A 19,808-nucleotide genomic window follows, 5' to 3' on the forward strand; every position below is an offset into this window, starting at 1 on the left:
CTTCTCAATTGTGAGAGTCATAGTTGAGATGTCTCATGCCATCTGTAGTAGTCTGTTCTCAAGCTGCTATGAAGAAATACCCTAGACTGGGTAATTTATAAAGAAAAACTGGTTTAATTGACTCACAGTTCTGTATGGCTGGGTAGGCCTCAGGAAACTTACAATCATGGTGGAACCCACCTCTTCACAGGGCAGCAGGATGAAAGAGTGCAAGCAGGGGAAATGCCAGATGTTTATAAAACCATCAGACCTCTTGACAACTCACTCACTATCAGGAGAATAGCATGGGGGAAACTGCCCTCATGATTCAATTACCTCCCACCAGATCCCTCACAGGACATGTGGGGATTATGGGAACTACAATTCAAGGTGAGGTTTGGGTGGCAACACAGTCAAACCATATCACCATTTGTATTTCCAAGCCTTTGAATGTGCCTTCTGTTTTTCTTGGAAGCTGTTCAAATCACATCCTCTCTCTTGCTATTATGAAATTCAAAATAATTTGCCAGAATATATATATATATATATACACACATACATATATATAATTGATCATTGATCATACTGGCCACTCAGTGTGACATTTTATCTAAAATTCAATTTTCATACATTCAAGAAAATTTCAGTTTGGCTTTTCATCTACAACAAATAAATATCAATCAACTGTGAGACTTTTCTCGAGGTTTTCTCCAGATGAAAGTTCTTAATCACTTGCCCAAGGAGCATCACCCTGGTAAAGGTGTGCAGAGAATTTGCATCAGAACTTGCACATATACTTCAAGAGGGAAATTTAAAAATGTCATCATGGAATATTGTTCTCAATTTCAGGTACTATTCAGCGGGTATAAGCAATGAAAAAATGCTTTCCATTTATGCATTATCTTCCTTAAATAGTTTCTCTCCCACAAATTGTTATTTCTCTGCTGATGACTTTAAAATACACAACCACAACCCCAACATCTCTCCCAAGTGTTCCAGTTTAGAATTTGCCATCGCTTGCTAGGTATTGTCAGTTTTTCCTCCAATCATCTGATCTCATTGATTTTAATGACTTCAATGAAATTATCTAGTCATGAGGCTCAACATTTCTGAATCACTTTTAGTTTTTCTTCCTTACTCTTCTTTCCCCCATTTATATAATCCATCACTCTAAATCTATTTAACCCCCACCTCACACAACATCCAGCTAAATTTAAAGCCTTATAGAGTCTATCAAGCAGATTATCTATTCTCCCTTCTTGAATATTTATTCTTATTGCCTATCATATTACTACTACTCCAAATTACTGTAAAAGGTTCATAAATTATCTTTTGCTACGCCCACTCTCCCAACAGCGTCTCCCGCATGATGCTGCCTATTTCATTTTCCCCACAATCACAATTACATTAGGTCAATTTCATGATTAAAATACTCCAATACTAACATATGCTTCGTTGAATAAATTTTAAACTTTCTCCAGTGCTCAAAGTTCAATTTCATATCCAAATTCTTCTAAATGCTTTCAAACTTCTGGTTTTATTTATACTATGGCACTGGTCTTTTGGCAGTTATTTTTTGTAGTTATTTTGTCCCTTAAAAACACTAGAAGCCCTAGAAGATAAGAATAATGTCAAAATCATTTCTGTATTTCAACACCACCTCTTATACATAAGGCTAATAAAGTTTTAACTCGCAATATTTTAAACTAGTGATTTTTGTTTGCCTTGGTTTATCTACTTTCGATATAAATCAGGATTTATTACCATCTTATTAATAATTTAGAGAAGTGAAGTGCTATTTAGAGACCCAATTGTGATAATGTTTTGCAGTCATAAGGGGTTCCTTTTGTAATCTCCATATTTCACATGTATCGGGGGGATCCCTAAGCATTACTTTTCAGTATGTAACATATATTCAAGGATTCTTGTTAAAATACAGTCATTTTTGTTTAGAAGTCACAGAGTATATCTGAGATTCTGCATTTCAAACAAGCTTTCAGATTTTGCTGTTACTACTGCAGTTTGAACCACACCTAGAGTAGAAAGGTTTAAAATAAATACAGTGTGTGCCTGTTATTCTCAGCTTGCCCGCATTAAAGAGCTGAATTATTTCATTCTTCCTCACACTAGAATTTCTCTCAAACCTTTACCTCATGGTGTGTGTTAATTTATGCAAGGTGGCCAAAGTATTTCTTTTCTTTTACGATTCTAAATTGGTCACATTTGTACATCCTTACCTAGCTTATTCCTTAATTTCTAGAAGTGATCAATGAAATGTTTAGTTTAAACCAATGATATATAAGATTTTTCCCTTCAGCTTTTTTTTCAAACAAAGAAGTGAAGTACATTAATTTAACACACATTTACTTGAGAAAAAAAAGGTGTCAAGATGAGTATCCATTGTAGACTTTCATTTCAAATATCTTTGCTGTTATCTGTGGTAGCAAAAATTCTACCCAAGATGCTAAACTACAATTATATTCTTAAACACCTTAGATTTTCTTTATATATTCAATTAATTATAAACAGCTATGGTCTGTCTTTGAAATCTCTCACAACCTCCATTTTGTGGTTTGTAACATCTGAGGAACTTTCCCATTTATTATTTAATTTGATCCCCAAGAAGAACTTAATTTCCAGATGAGAAAACCTAGACTCAGAAAGATAATTTACGATTCTAATGGTGCATAGACAGTTGATGTCACAGAAAGAGCTCAAACCTATCTTTATCTGCTGATTCTAAGCCCCATCACCCATTACAGCTATATTTTATATTTTAATGTTTAGCATTACTTAGATAAACAAGATTCTTTTTCAAAAGGTCTCTACTTATATTTCCACTGAATATTCCAACAGACAGGTTCACTTCTATTGCTTCTTCCACTTCACCACTCCATCGGGATCACTGAAGTATTTATCTTAATTTCCAAACTGTGCCTGGCTCACTGTGGCTTTAGTCAAATAAACCGCTTTATGACCATCTTTGTAAGTAAAAAGGACTTTCGTTCTAATTTATGCCTCTTTTGAATTAGTAGGATTAAAGCAGTATGTTTAAAGGATTCTTACAAAAACACAAACTGTATATTACTAGTTCTTAAGAAATCAGGGAATTGTTTGTCAAATCTTCTGCTTAAAAAAGACCTAATGACATTATTTTTAAAACTGCCATTGAATTTATATTTATACACATGTATGAAAAAATCTCACTGTGAAAATTCCTTTAATAAGGCTCAAGAAATTAGAGCCAAATTTAGGGAAGTTGAATTATGAAATGAGCAGTTGCACATAAAAACTTTTGCTCCTCAATAGTTTATAGAATAATAAACCAGTTGCTTACAAGATCTATTCAAAAAGAGTTTTCCACCAAAAGATAGTTGACTGGATTTTATCACAATAAAAATTGCCTTTAGACAAACTATGCCCTTTTTAAAGTTATTTCCACATTTATGCAAAAACAAAGACACCACCCAAGTGCCTCAAGGCTGAGCTCTCTTTTACCCTGCTAGGAGTACATAGATGATCACTGTAGCCCTTAGTGATTTTTATCTATCTTCTTAATTCCAGGAAGGCTTCTTGTAGGTTTGCATGGCAATACTGCATCATATATTACCTTATATTATTGTGTCACTCTACCACTCTGTAAAGCTCCATAGACCAGTAATGTTTAGAACAATGTTCCATATACAATGTTAAATGGATTTCAATTATTATCGTATAAAGGGATTGTATACAGGTAAGTTGTATTAATAATACAAACACTATTTTACTAAAAAACAGTGGACTTAGATCTGAACATCAGTTTTTTAAAAATTATCTACTTATGTGACCCTAGCGTTATTATTTAATCTGTCTGTATTTTTGTTTCCAAATCTTTACATATTAATCTCCTAAACATATATGGTGCCTACAGTCTGTATCATTATATCATACTTAAGCATTCCTCCTTGAAAATTTGTTTATGTTTAACCTAGCTTCCTTTCTAGACAATAGTTGCAACTGATAATGAACTTTATTATGCAAAATAGGCCACTTTTATTAATACATGTTCTAAATGTACCCTGATTTAGGGAAAATAATCTCATCAATACTTTCTTCAGTAAGGTGTAGATGATCTGGCATGTCTCCTGTATCATCAATTATTATTCTTCTAGATTACTTCCATTAAAATACAAATATGTTATTTCTTGCATTAAAATAAGTCTCTTGATCTCTTTGCTCCTCCAGCTAATGCCTATGTCACAATTATCAAAAATTTCCTTAAGAGAATTATCTATAGTCAGTGTCTCCAGTCCCATGCTCTCAAGAATCCATCCTAATCGGGCTTTGGCTGGCACACTCAGACACTGCTTTTATCAAAGTCAACAGTGAGCTCTGTTAAATTTAATGTTACTTTTTAGTTGTCATCTCTCTAGACGTATTAGCTGACTTTGACACCACTGATTATCTCTTTCCTTTTACTTTTTTCATTTAATGCCTTCTGTATTATAACTCCTAATTTTTCTCCTATATACCTGGGCATTCCTCTTCAGTTCACCTTGCAGTTAATTCTTCCTTTATCCCATCTCCTGACTTGATAGTACACCAGAAGCCAATCTTTTGAATTCTGCTTCATCCCTTAATTATTTCACAGTCTTGTAGATTTAAAAATTTCTATATGTTAAATGGTCAAATTCGTATCTCCAATTGACATCTTCGTGAACTGCAGGGTTATAAATGTACTCAAATGCCTTCTTGGCATCTCACTTAGGTGTCTAATAGCCTTCTCAAACAAAATATGTCCACTTGATCTCCACAAAACTACTTCTTCCACAGTATTTCCCACTTTAATTAATGGTACCTCCACCTGTAGACCACATCAAAACAAAACAAAACCACAAAAGCCATGAAGTCATCTTTGACTTCTCTCTCACTTTATATTCAGCTCATCAGCAAATCTTGTTGGCTCTATCTATGTGTATCCACTCCTATCACTTTGTGCCACAGGCCATTAATTCTCACATGAATTATTACAATAGTCTCAAATTTGGCTCCCTATTTCTTGATCTCTTTCTTTCTATGTATTCTCAACATGCAAATTACAATGATTCTATTATTCTGAGAGTCAGATCATGTCAGACTGTGCTCAGAATTCTTCAGTGGATTCCCGTAATACTCAGACTAAATGCCAGCAGTAGAAGATCTAATCCCTCCTCCCTCCTGTTAACTCTCTATTTAGTCAATTTTCTTCTTTCTTCCATCCCACTATTTGTTTAGCCATACCATTTTCTTTAGGATCCTTACACATGCCAGACACACTTTCACTCCAGGGCCTTTGCACTTGATGTTCTTTCTGCAAAAATATTCCTGATATCTGCAGGACTAGCTTAAGCATCTGTGAAAATATTCTCTCAGGAAGTGCTTTTCTGACCACAGTATTTGATGACTGCACTCCCACCACTACTGAGCTCCCTGTCTTGATTCATTTTTCTCCACAGTGCTGGTCACTTTCTATCTTGGTAAATAATTCACTGCTATATCATACTGAATCCAGATAAAATACATATTATTAGATTTATCAATACAAATCAAACAAATTAGATTAGTTAAATGACATCTCTACTTGACACACATGCTAAATTTCACAGCTAAATAATTTGTAAATTACAGAAAAATATATGGCCTTACTTATTCATTTTTTAGAAAATTCTGATAAAATAAAGAACAATTCTAGAAGATACAGTAATCCCTAGTTATATAAGATAGGCAAATAAAAATTCAAAAGGGAATTTTGAAGTTTTTCTTGTCAATGACTATACATCTAATAAATGTTGGAGGTGTACAACATAATTACTACTATCAGAATTTATTGAAAATAGCTTGATGCTAACGAAATAATGGTAAAACCTTGTTATTTTTTATATCTTAATATTTATCCTCTTGAAAATGTAATGTTTTCCTCAAGGGCATGGTGAGTTGACAATAACATGGACCTTGAACTAGATAAATGTAAGCACACAGCTTGGTTGGGCTATTTAATAGCTTTTTGCTTCCGGGCAAGAGACTCAGGTTCTAAGCCTCACGTATCTTATCTATAAAGTAGGTATGAAAACAATGGGTATAAAAACAGTATTGTGAGACTTATACATGATAAAATCTGAATAGGGTACCTGGGCCCAGTCATTCTCTGGCTTTATAGTCTTGATAGCACTTAGCACTATCTGAAATGATATTCACCTGCTTGTTTGCTTGTTCACTGTTTGTCTCCCTAAGTGAAAAATAAGCTCCAATGAGACAGTGACTTTTATCTAAAACAATGCCTAGTAAATAGTGATTCCATATTACATATTTGTAGAATGGATGAATATATGGTAAATATTAAATGAGTTACTTTTCTTGCTGAAGACTTAAACCTATCTCATCTTCTGGAGTTTTCCAAACAAATAACGTTACAGACACCAGTGATTCCTTAGTGTAAATATCTCCAACACATTCAGAGTCTATAGTGATGATGGTGAGACAGAAAATACTTATATTATTGTGCAATTTGAGAAGATCATCTCTCAAATATTATTTTTATAATTGAGGCATAAACTGTAGAAGTCACTATGAGAAGCCTAATTTGTAAGACAATATTTATAGTAATAATCATATAATACAAAACCTGGAAATACAGAACATTCTGACCTCCGTGATTCCTTACTTATTATTCAAGAAAAAAGTTTAGTAGTCACAAGTATGCAAGAATTCACAACATGGACGAAAGGGAAATTTCTTTGCACAACAATGGAACCAAACTACCAAGCCCCTGGGGATTCAGAGGTTCTCAGTTAAGTCTTTATTAAAGAGCATTCTTTGGATAAAATGGTTGCTACAACTCTCTTGTTGTTTAAGAAATACTTTAAGAAATCCCTCAATAGGTCGGGCGTGTTGGTTCACACCTGCAGTCCCAGTACTTTGGGAGGCCAAGGTGGGCAGATCACGAGGTCAAGAGAATGAGACCATCCTGGCCAACATGGTAAAACCTCATCTCTACTAAAAATACAAAAATTAACTGGGCTTGGTGGCATGTGCCTGTAGTCCCAGCTACTCAGGAGGCTGAGGCAGGAGAATCGCTTGAACCCGGGAGGCAGAGGCTGCAGTGAGCCGAGATCGGGCCACTGCACTCCAGCTTGGCGAAAGAGTGAGATTCCATCTCAAAAAAAAAAAAGAAAGAAAGAAAGAAAAGAAATCCCTTAATATTACCTTGCAGCTCGTCCAAGTAGCGAACTCTACTACTATAGATACTTCCTGCATCTTTGGTTTACACTGAGAAGCTATGAATTATGGAAAGCAAAGAAAACAAAGCTAATTTTATGTCCACAAAATTAATTATTTTTAAAACTAAAATTAGTATTTTTTTTATTTTGGCTATTTTTAACCTCACGTTCTACCAGTGTATTAGTGACCAAGAATAACCTTTCAGACTCTCAATACTGTCTAAGCAAAGGATAGTCCCAGCTGATCTCAAGTCAATAAGTTGTCATGAGAGAAAAAATGAAAATGTCAAGGAAATGTTGTGATTCTTACCTCAGAAGCAGGAATGTGGTATGTAAGCAGTTTGCCCCATCAGAACACAAAATTAATGGTAATTTTTGTGCACAGCTTTTTAAAATCCAGGAAAAGACAGCTTTTAAAAGGTGGTATGTCAGGATTTGAGCTACTTTCCTTCTAAAGTGCTTGATTTTATAGAGGTGGATAGGAAAACTTGAAATTTTTGGAAGTGAAGGGGAAATATACACTTCACAGTGCTGAACAATTGTGATATTCAAAATGAATACTCTGCATTCATTAAAATGGTTCAGCATTCCTTAAAATGGTGTGCTGTGAGCAGCAAAGGATTATCAGTAGTTCTCTTAACAAAGGTGACTACTCTATTATTAGCATACAATCGAGAAATGACTCACTAACAGTAGCCCTGGGGAGCTGGTAGGGAAGTATGGGTGTGTGCTGAGGGTGTGTTGGAAGATATCTAGGATTTCTATCTTGCATTCAGTCTCTGCTTCTGATTACCAGCCTTTGACATGTAGACAACCTAAAACATCTGAAAAAATTATAAAGTTGAAACAAATACTGAATATAAGAAGCATCAAAAGAGTAGAGCTTTTTGCATTTACTCCAAGAAAAACATATCAATTATCCTTATATATAAGAATAAGGTGCTGAGAGGAATAAAAATTTAGAGAAAGAGAAATAAAACAAGATTTTTAATCCTTATAGAGTTGGCTCTAAGGCCAAAAACATACATTAATACAAGCTGTTATTTTCAGATGACAATTTGATTTAATATTAAGACTCACTCTTCTATGAAACTTTGATTACGAAGACAATTTATCACAATCAACTTTTAAAAAATAAGTTTAGCAAATGGCATAAAATCCCACAAAAATCAAATAATCTTTTTGGCTACCCAGTGATCTTAAAGAGTACATGTAATCTTCTTCAACTTCATTTAATGTTGACAATTGAAAATCACATAATCAGTATTAGTCAAATATCAGCATGATGCTTCTGTAAATTTATTCACTATGACAGGTAAGTGCCTCAGGAAGGAAATACTTATGTCTACAGTGAGAGAGACTTGGCTAGAATCCTAGCTCTAAGTAGCCTGGGGTTGACCCAGGAGTTGAGCCATGAATTAAATTTGTGACCCTGGCAAATTGCTCAATCTCTCAGTACCTCGGTATCCTCATACATAGGAAAGGGATGATAATACGCATCTCACAGCGAGGTAATGAGATAATTCACACACAGTCCTTATGCCAATGTTTTGCTCATTATGACTCTTTAGTGAATATTATCAATTATTAAAATATATTTGCAAGCGTGATGTTTGCTTTACTCATGTTTGTCAATGCAGTGCTTTTGCGATATTCACTGTATTAAAGAAACCAGAGTTTCCCTTTTTATGTTTCCCCTTTTATGAACAATTCCTTTAGTTCAAACTTTCCATATCCTTTCTTTATTCCTTGGATTTTAATATTTGTTTTCTATTCTTTTTTTTTTAAGGCAATATTATATATAGGCAAATGGACAGACTTTACATGTGCAATTTAATGAGTTGTGACAAATCTGTACACTTAGGCATTCAACATCCCTATCAAGACAGAAAACACATCTATACTCCCAGAAAATTTCCTCTCATGCCCCTCTCAATCAATCCTCTCTGTCCCCCAACAACAAGGGCAACTGTTATCATATTTTTAAACCATTGATTAGTTTTGCCTGTTCTAGAACTTCAAATGAATGGTAAGTGCATGTATAATAGTATAAGAAACTGCCAAAACAATTTCCAACTTAACTCTTACATTAGCAATGTTTGCAAGCTCAAATTGTTCCACAGATTCACAAATATTTGATATAATCAGTGTTTCATGTTTTTAGCTATTCCAACAGATATATAAGAGTATTTCATTGTAATATTAATTTGTATTTACCCAATGACTCATGAGGGCCAGCATTTTTAAGTGTTTATTGGCTATGTATATGTTTGTGAAGTGTCTGAATAAGTATTTTACCCTATATAAACTTGTTTATTATTATCAATTTGTTTCAGATATATATATAAGAATTTATACCTCTCATGCCACAGCTCCTTACATATGTGACTTTGACACTACTATGATTGAGAAGTACAGACTTTGTGCTCTCCTTTTAAAATTGAGTGAAGCTTTCTCATGTTTCAACCAATAGAATACTCTGGAACCAATGCCATGTAACTTCTGAAGCTAGGTATAAAAAGGCAATGAAACTTCCTCTTTGTTTGTTTAAATGTATGCACTTGAGGCCCTGAGCAAGCCCAAACTACCCAAGTGAAAAGACTCCCTCGGAGGAACCTGAGGATACATCAAGGAAGAGATGCCAGCCAGACCCTTACTGTTATAACTCTAGCCGTTGACTGATTACAATTCCATTAAAGAGTACAAACCAGAACCACCCAGCTAAGCCTTTCCAAATTCTTGATCCAGAGAAACTGAGGGATATAGTAATTGTTGTTTTATTAAGGGAATGAGTTTTATGATGGCTTGTTATACAGCAATAGTTATCCAAATTACATTTTGGTTTTAGAAATGGGCACTGCCATAATAAAACATGAAACCTGTGGCTTTAAAGATTATCTTTTGGCCAGGTAAGGTGGTTCACTCCTATGACCCCAGCATTTTGGGAGGCTGAAGCAGGCGGATTGCTTGAGCCCAGGAGACAAGCCTGGGCAACATGGTGAAACTCTGTCTCTACAAAAAATACAAAAATTAGCCATGCATGATGGCTCATGCTTGTAGTCCAGAGGCTGAGGTGGGAGGATTACTTGAGCTTAGGAGGTCAAGGCTGCAGTGAGCCAAGATCTTGCCACTGTACTCCAGCGTGGGAGACAGAGCAAGAGTATCTATCTGTCTATCTCTCTCTATATATAGGAGACAGAGCAAGAGTATCTCTCTCTCTCTCTCTAAATATAGTATCTTTATAGAGAGATAGATACTATATAGAGAGATACATATAGATACTATATATAGAGATAGATATAAATATAGATATGAAGATACATATATTTATAGATAGATACAGATGTAAAGATATATATATATATATATGTATTTATTTATTTAAACAATAGAGCATCAAAGAATTTAAAGATATCCCATTATAGTCAAACAAAGAACATAAGGAATACAAAAGAACTTTCTAGATATGGCTTTGGTTTAATGGAATATGTTATAAATTGACATGTAAAAAACTCAAGGGTTCTTTATATTGGATGATCCCTCTTTCTCTGGGATCTTCTGGTTTACTGAATGTTGTTCTTCTATCTCCAATCTTTAATTCATGCAGTAAGTTTTTAATTTCAGATACAATTTTCATTACTAGAGTTTTCATTTAGTTTTGTTAATACATTTCACTTCTCTGTTGAGATTCCATATCTGCTTATTCCTTTTGATAGCATTTTCTTTTAAATTCTTGAACATATTCATAATAGCTATTTTAAAATCTTTGCTAATGTGAACATCTGCATCACTTCAATTTACCTTCCATTAACTGCATGTTTCCCTTGTTATCATTAAATTTTCCTGTTTCTTTGTAGGTCTAGTAATTTTTTTACTGTATCTGGACATTATGAATATTAAATTGTTGAGAGTATGGTTGATTTGGGTTTTCTTATTTTAAAAATTGTTGAGTATGGTTGATTTGGGTTTTCTTATTTTAAAAATTGTTGAGTTTTTTTTTTCTGGTGGATATTGAGTTTACTGGAAGATCAGTTCAATCCTTTTGACACTTATTGTCACGTTTTTTAAGGTAGGACTAAAGTATCCCTTACAGTAGGAATAGAATAACTGAGCTCTTATAATGTGACCCTTGTAAATTTGTTTAAGTTCCTCATAGATGCTTTATATTAGATCTTTGTCAGATGCATAGTATGTAACAGTTTTCTCTGATTCTGTAGGTTATCTGTTGACTCAATCCTGCTTACTCACTGTCAACTGTTGATAGTTTATTTTGCTGTTCAGATGCTCTTTAGTTTAATGAGATCCCATTTGTCAATTTTTGCTTTTGTTGCAATTGCTTTTGGCATCTTCATCATGAATTCTTTGCCTACGCCTATGTGCTGAATGGTATTGCTTAGGTTGTCTTTCAGGGTTTTTATAGTTTCAAATAAATGACATCATTAAAAAGTGGGCAAAGGACATGAACAGATGCTTTTCAAGAGAACACATACATGCAGGCAACAATCATGTGGGAAAAAAAAAAAAAAAAACTCAACACCACTGATCATTATAGAAATACAAATCAAAACCACAACAAGATACCATCTCACACTAGTCAGTCAGAATGGCTATTATATAAAAAGACAAAAATAACACATGCTGGCAAGGTTGTGGAGAAAACTGAATGCTTATACACTGTTGGTGGGAGTGTAAATTAGTTCAACCATTGTGGAAGACAGTGTGGCAACTTCTCGAAGATCTAAAGACATAAATACCTTTAGAACCTGCAATCCCATTACTGGGTATATACCCCTAAAATATACATCTTTCTATTATAAAGACACATGCATTTGTATGTTCACTGCAGCACTATTCACATTAGCAAAGACATGGAATCAACCTAAATGCCCATCAGTGATAGACTAAATAAAGAAAATGTTGTACGTATATACCCTGGAATACTATGCAGCCATCAAAAAAGAATGAGACCATGTTCTTTAAAGGGACATGGATAGAGGTGGAGGCCATTATCCTTAGCCAACTAATGGAGGAAAAATAATACCACACGTTCTCACTTATAAGTGTGAACTAACCAATGACAACATGTGGACACATAGAGGGGAATAACATACCCTGGGGACTATCAGAGCATGGAGGTAGGAAGGAGGGAGAGGATCGGGAAAAATAACTAATGGGTACAAGGTTTGATACTTGTTTGATGAAACAATCTGCACAACAAATCTCCATGACACAACTTGCCTATGTAACAAACCTGTGCATGCACCCTTGAACTTAAAATAAAAATTAAAAAATAAAATGACCCTTGCAGCATGTCAACTGAGTGCCCCACGTTTTGGTAAAGTTTTAAAATTCTGGATGGGCAGAACTGCTATATCATTCGGCACTCCTTGACCTTCAATATTTCAGCTCAGTATCTCAGCTCAGCGCACAAATTCCCCGTTTGCCCCAAACCCTTTCCGAGTTGCGCCATTAAGTGTTTTGTTTTGTTTTTTTTCTTTTTTAGAGACAGAGTCTCGCATACAGTGATGCAATCCTAGCTCACTGCAGTCAAACCCCTGGGCTCAAGCAATCTTCTCGTTTCAGCCTCTTGAATAGCTAGGATTATAGGCATGTACCACTGGTAGTTTCTTTCTTTCAACTTTGCTGCCTATTGCTCAATGTCTAAAAATAGTTGCTTCATATAGTTTATCTAGATGAATAGTTGTTTATGGAAGAAGGCATAATTCAGTACTATTTATACTGGCATGGTTAAAAGCCTTGACTTTGTTTTTTATTTATGGCCTAAATCTTACCATAACTGTTAATGTTCACTTGAAACTAAGATAATTTTAGGGGAATGACAGGAAATTGAATATATCTATGATTAAGAAATGGAAGACAATCAAATACAGGTTTTAGTTATTGATTATGGCCAGGCGAGATGGCTCACTCCTGTAATCCTAGCTTTGGAGTGGCCGAGGTGGGCGGATCACTTGAGGTCAGGAGTTCAAGACCAGCCTGGCCAACATGGTGAAACCCCATCTCTATTAAAAATACAAAAATTAATCAAGCATGGTGGTGGGCACCTGTAATCCCAGCTACTCAGGAGGCTGAGGTGAGAGAGTCGCTTGAACCCGGAAGGCGGAGGTTGCAGTGAGCCGAGATCATGCCCTGCCTTCCAGCCTGGGCAACAGAATAAGACATCATCTCAAAAAAAAAAAAAAAAAAAGGTTTTAATTATTGATTAAATAAGACATCAATAAACTATATTTCATAATGTGATCAATGTTTCCAGATAAAAACATCCTAGATTACCAAAAAATAGACTTCCAATTCAAATGAGTTTGATACATATAAAAACATAAGAATTCAAAAATATATAAATTGTTTAACTCTTTAATACATGACATATATTCTGTACAAATACCAACATACAAGATTTGTAATGGATATAATGTGCTAATTCAACTTACTCTTAGATTTACCATCCAATATGCTTTTATTAATATTTTGTTTGTCTATAAAATGTCATCTTAAAGAGATGAGAGGATATCAAATTGCCAGCATCATTTTTGCCTATCATATTGAGAATAAAGAAGTTTTATTCTCCCTACATCCATTTTATTTCTTGAGGTATTAATGAACCCCAGAGTACATCAAAAAGGAAAACCAAAGTAAAAACTATTTGGGCATGAAACTGGACACAGACACACACAAAGATGACCAACCGTAATTCACATAAACTTTGCTGTTATACCAAACATTTAAAAACTAGCTGAGCAGATTTCATTTCTTAGCCAAGTTGTTTCATCTTTTTTGTATTTTAAACCTTTCACATTGTCTTTTTCTATTACCAAATACATATGTAGTTGAGAACTTGAAGCTATCCTGCTGTCTTAAATTCTTTTTAAAGATATCTTACTGTGTTTTTTAAAAAAATCCCCTCTAACTAGGAATAAACTAGCAAGACTTATGTGAAATTAGTTAACATTTTTCTATTTTTAAGGATTGATTTGTTTTAACACCAAACCGTTTACCACTTGCAGATCAAACTGATTATTATAAATACTGGGCTGAAAAGGGTACTTGAATAGCTTTAGCATATTTTTCCTCATAAAAATGAGTGATTGGGCTTCGTGTTCTATAATTCTATTTTATGAATTGATGCCAACATAATAAACATTTCACAGAAGCCAATATGCTTTTCTAAAAAGAAAAAATATAGCAATCAAAAAAGACATTTAAAAATCTTAATAAACAATTTAGAAAATATTGTATATATTTACCTTTGTAGGTTAGCTTGAGTCTTGGAATATTTTGTTTTGAAGTACCAATGACTGGAAGAAACAACATGGCCATACTTAGCATTATCAAAGCAGGAAAAAGGTGAAAATCTTGGCTCCTCGCCTTAAGTCTCTCATCTTTATTAGCATTCATGATGAAAACAATGTTCTCTTTCCAACGGTGTTAATTTAATCTAAGAAAGAGTAAAAAAAAAAAACAAAAAAAAACTATTAAGGTATCAGCAAACTGACACAGGAACAGAAAACCAAACACCACATCATCTCACTCAGAAGTGGGAGTTGAACAATGGGAACACATGGACACAGGGAAGCGAACATCACACGCCAGGGCCTGTTGGGGGCTGGGGGGCTGGGAGAGGGAGAGCATTAGGGGAAATACCTAATGTAGATGACAGGTTAATGGTTGCAGCAAACCACCATGGCACGTGTATACCTATGTAAGAAACCTGCATGTTTTGCACATGTATCCCAGAACTTAAAGTATCAAAAACAAAAAACAACAAAAAAAAAAACTATTAAGATAGCAGTTGGCATGTTTTCCTCAATTTACTAAATTATAATTTATTGAATGTATATAGATTTTTAAAATTAATTTCCCCATAGCTCTTATTTTACTCTTACAGAGACGAATCAGAACTAGTGAATAAAATGAAGGACTGGCTTCGTCCAGATGTAGAAATAAAAGCACCACTAGAATTTAAACTATTTTGATATTTACCGTTTTTTCCTTGACTAAAGTTGTTTCTGTGTTTTGTTAAAGCAAATATCTCAAGAACCAACTTTTTTCAAAACTTGAATTACTTGATCAGATGAGACCACTTTCACTGGTAGAGGTCCATACTTGCCCCATATCATCCCCAAATAAAAAGGTCCACCAACTAAAACAGACAAAAGCTGTCATTTTCAGACAAGTTCTCTTGTTTCTGAGTTTAGAGACATTTAAAAATTCCACTTAAATGTGAGAAACTAATTTAATTAGGTCAGGGCCCCAGTATAGGTGTTAGGCCTGGAATAATGCAATCTTACCTGAAACCTGTATTATTCCACACTAGGGAAGTAATGAATGGAAAAACAAATTCTAAAATATAAGCATTTATAAGAAGGAGGGGGTGGTTATTAACTGGGTTGCCATAAACTAGGCTAACTTCGTTGTTTTCTGTAAGATGTAGAGTAAATCAAAACACGTATTCCAAACTAAGCCTGGTAACAAAAACAAATCATATTTATTGAGCATTTATATGTACCCAATACTTTTTGAAAAGTGCTTTACATAGATTAAATGATTTAATTTAAAAACAGCCATTACGGGTGGGTAATTATTTATCTCACTTCACCAATGAAACAAAATTGAGATACAGAGTGAAATAGTTCTTCCAGGGGTACATGGCAAGTAAGAGATGTATCAAATCAACACATGATCAGGACTTTAGCTGGAGTCTGCTTTCTTCACACCTAAGTCTTCGGGTGCTTTGCATTATGGTAGAAACTAGTGATCTTCAGCTCCTGCTAGAGTCTTCAACTTCTCTTCTATGTTAATTAACTTACTGCCATCTTACTAGGAAATAGGCCACAGAACCCATAATTTCCTTGGTGATACATTGCATGGTGATAGCTTTGATCATAATAAAAAAGTATTAGACTTTAAGTAATGTTCTAATTAGTTAACATTCACAATAAATATTTTATGCCTATATGGTTTAGTTTTAAGAGAAGGCCTAATAAGGGATGAATTTTCCTTAAGTGAGATCAGCTCTTCAGTGATTAAAATGTCTCCCAGATTTTGAATACCAAGTTTTCAGTTACCTTAAATCTCAGCAGTTAAGTCTTTGGAAGTAAAATAAAGTCAAATTTTGATGTATATTACATTTATACATGATAAATAATTAAGGATAGACTTCAATTTTATGCTGAATTTCTTCATGAAATGTTAAAAGTGAGTGCTTAATAAGTTGCTTCTTCAAGCACTTTCATTACATTCAAAGATACCTACAAGAAATACTAAATTATTCTTCGTATATAATCTGTCAACATTTAATTCTTATTTTATAAGGCTACTCCATATGCAGATAATCAAGTTGATTTAGATAGTCTTTCAATCATATTGTATTAAATAACAATCATTGCATATTTTATTCACATTTAATTGACATTTCCTGGACGTTTCCCCTAATTAGATAAAATGTGAGACAATAGGAATGTCTCTCTGACCAAAAACACCTACACCATCAGCAGCCTTTTATGAAAATTTTAGTTTTAAATATTTCAATTATGCTAATTTTAATATAGAACACTAATAAAGCCTTTAAAAAAATACAATAAAGTACTAAAAATTATATTATTTAAAGGCCAGTAGGAACACATTAATGCTATTGCCACAAAACAGTCACTTTAACTGATCTTCAGAAAAAAAAGTATCAGATTAGATTTGAATATATGAGTTTTGAATCATTCAATCTCAATGCATTCTTACAACTTATTAGTTTTAAAAGTTAGTTTTAACTTGTTAGAATACCAGTATTCTTTGACTTATAGATTCTCCTTAAAAACTTGCTCCTTTTACACAAATTTCAATACAAGTTTTAAATATTTACATATTTATATGTTAATAAATATATATTTATATAACTTGTGATGGTATTTGAATATATCTAACATATATTCACTTATATACATTCTTATCAGCCATTGACATATCTAATCGCTATTTATAAGGTGAGGAAATGGATAAGATTATTATTCTGAAGGGAATGGTTGATTATAAACAATAAAGTACCATAACATAAATTAAAAATGGAGACATTTGTGACACGCTATGCAAAATAACTCAAAGGAGTATCATATAGGCTTAAACAAGACAAGTACGCTTTCATAGATGACAGAGAAAAGAGACTGGGAAAGCAAACAGAGACAGTTCCAGAAAACAGTGAAACCTCGTTAAGGACTCCTGAACAGTGAGGCAGGCTGCATGATAGACTTGGTTATATGGCTATGAGAAGGAAGAGAATGTGGCATAATTCAGTGGCATAGAACAGAAGCACACCAAAGAGAATCTTGGGCTAATTCTTAAATTTGGCTCATGCATGCTCTGGTACCTAATATATTACGACTCAAAACAATGCATATTATCACTCCGTACTGCCTTTTGGTATTGATCAAGTGTGCTGTTCCACCCACATTCATCAGTGCTTCTCCAATCCCATTACCCTGTTCCTTTCATTATTTCTTGTATTCACGTTATTAGCAAAGCACTGATATCTGATTGCAGCAGACTCACAGCCTTGGCATACAAACATGTATTCTCCCTCCTACCCATACCCTCTAAAAAAAAGAAAAGTAAAATGAATAAATGAATGTAGAGACTAAGTATATTAAATTTCTCATTATACTTAGTTGTTTTTTTTTTTTTTTTGAGCTTCTGGACATGTGAAATACTTTTTTATGACATGTAACAATGCATGTAATGTGAATGTATGTTTATATACACAGGCAAAAAAGAGGGAATTTTCCATGTGTGCATTTTATTAGCAATAATGACCTCAGTGCAGGACATTTCCTGGGAATTAATGACTAGTTGGGGTTAATGGCCCTTGGCTATGCATTGAGATATCCACTCCTCCAACTAGTCATTAATCGCTAAGACATGCCCTGTGCGTCTAACGTCGTAAGTTAAGAAGATTGATGTTTTGGTTTTCAATGAACAGTAGTAACACTGTTCCTTGTAACCCAACTAATTAATATTGTTAAATAAGTTAAAAATCAAAGCCCTGCTTTCCTTACTACTAAGACATTCTGAGAAGTGCCTATGTGTGCTGAACCTGTACTTGGAGGAACAAAATAAAGCAAAAATGGTGATACTTCTGGAACTTAAAATAAAAGCCTTTATATATTTTTCTACTATAAAACAGTCAAGACCTACAATCTGCTGGTCCTGATTCTTTGTTTTTCTTCCCAACAATCCTATAAATTCAATAGTTAATCTTTTAATTGAGGTAATTTACGGGTTAAACGTATTGCCAACAACCTCCTCCCTCCCTACTCTATTGATATTTTGCTCTGTATGTGTGTGTGTGTTATGTGCACATGTGTGTGTGTTGGGCATCTGGGATGAATTATGGAGAGAAGTAGGTGTGATTTAACCCAAAGTGGGTGGATTTAGTGAAATGCATAGGTTATACTGCATGCTACTGTCTGTAACAAGCTTGATCTGGAGCCAATTAACTGAATATAATCTATTCCAGATGCTCCCTGATAGAAACAGCACTCTTGGGGATCTTCAGATGTGGAGCCAATAGGGAGTGTTCTGATTATGAGAGACTTTTACACACTGTTCCACTAAATCAGAGATCCAAATGCATAATCTAAACTGAAGAAGACCTTGTGCCATTTCCCTAAGGAACACAGAGTCCAGAACTTATTAGATGGATGATAACTTGTCAAAAAATTTATTTCAGGAGCAAGAGATACAAAATTTTATATGTGAACTTCATTGATTTGTCTTATTTATTCATATGCATTTGTTCCAAAAGTCATTAAGCCAGGATCAGGTACTATTTGTGTGAAAAAATAGCTTCTATGCACAGGACAATAATTAAAATATATAAGTCTTCATGCCTGAAAATCTAGAACACTTAGATTTAGGACTCTTTCTCAAGTGTGCGTGTGTGTGTGTGTGTGTGTGTGTGTGTGTGTAGGTGTGTAGGTTGGGGAAGGGAAGAAAAGAACCCCTGATTTTTTAATTTTATAAAGAGCTCTTTGTTCTTTATAACTTAGTGGTACATATAAGGTCACTTGAGAATGTTTTTTACCCAGTTCAGAAAGCACAAGGAAATATGCCTATCTCAATATTAAAAGCAGTATCTGTATTAACTCACTTTGGCCAAATTGCTGCTCCGATTTTGAGCTATTGTTTGATTAGATGGTTTTCCTGTAGGGTGCGCATGACTGATCAATGATTGGTAACATTACTTCATGGCATGGCTGTGGACAGCACAACAAAAAGGGATTATAGAAAAACACTTGAAAGCCAAAGAGGTAACATAGGCAAACAAAGAGCAGCTTTATGTTATAGGGGGCTGTTATACATTCCATTGATCAAGTGCAATAATATAAAAGTAGGATTCAAGTGGTATGTGAAAAGGTCCACAGGAGTAGAGCTTGGAATGCTAGAACTTTCACTTAAATTTATCCTATCCTTTCTAAGTTTCCTTCTGTGTATTTTCTAATAGGCATATAAAATATCCTACTACTTTAGTAAGATAGCAAGTATTTGTTGAAAGACTAATTGTCCATTAATGGACTTCATTGTCTTCAG

General features: G+C 34.1%; 1 protein-coding gene across 1 annotated transcript in view; it reads right to left on the reverse strand.

Moving 5' to 3' along the window:
• The window catches only part of SEMA3D (semaphorin 3D), a 203,980-nt gene that overhangs the window by 117,917 nt on the left and 66,255 nt on the right, over window positions 1-19,808 (reverse strand). The window contains exon 4 of the mRNA XM_010379909.2: window positions 14,480-14,670. Coding sequence (XP_010378211.1) covers window positions 14,480-14,630 — 151 coding nt within the window. The 5' untranslated portion in view covers window positions 14,631-14,670. The remainder of the gene's footprint in view (window positions 1-14,479; window positions 14,671-19,808) is intronic.

The sequence above is a fragment of the Rhinopithecus roxellana genome, chromosome 6 (assembly GCF_007565055.1).
Source record: "Rhinopithecus roxellana isolate Shanxi Qingling chromosome 6, ASM756505v1, whole genome shotgun sequence".
Classification (NCBI taxonomy): domain Eukaryota; kingdom Metazoa; phylum Chordata; class Mammalia; order Primates; family Cercopithecidae; genus Rhinopithecus; species Rhinopithecus roxellana.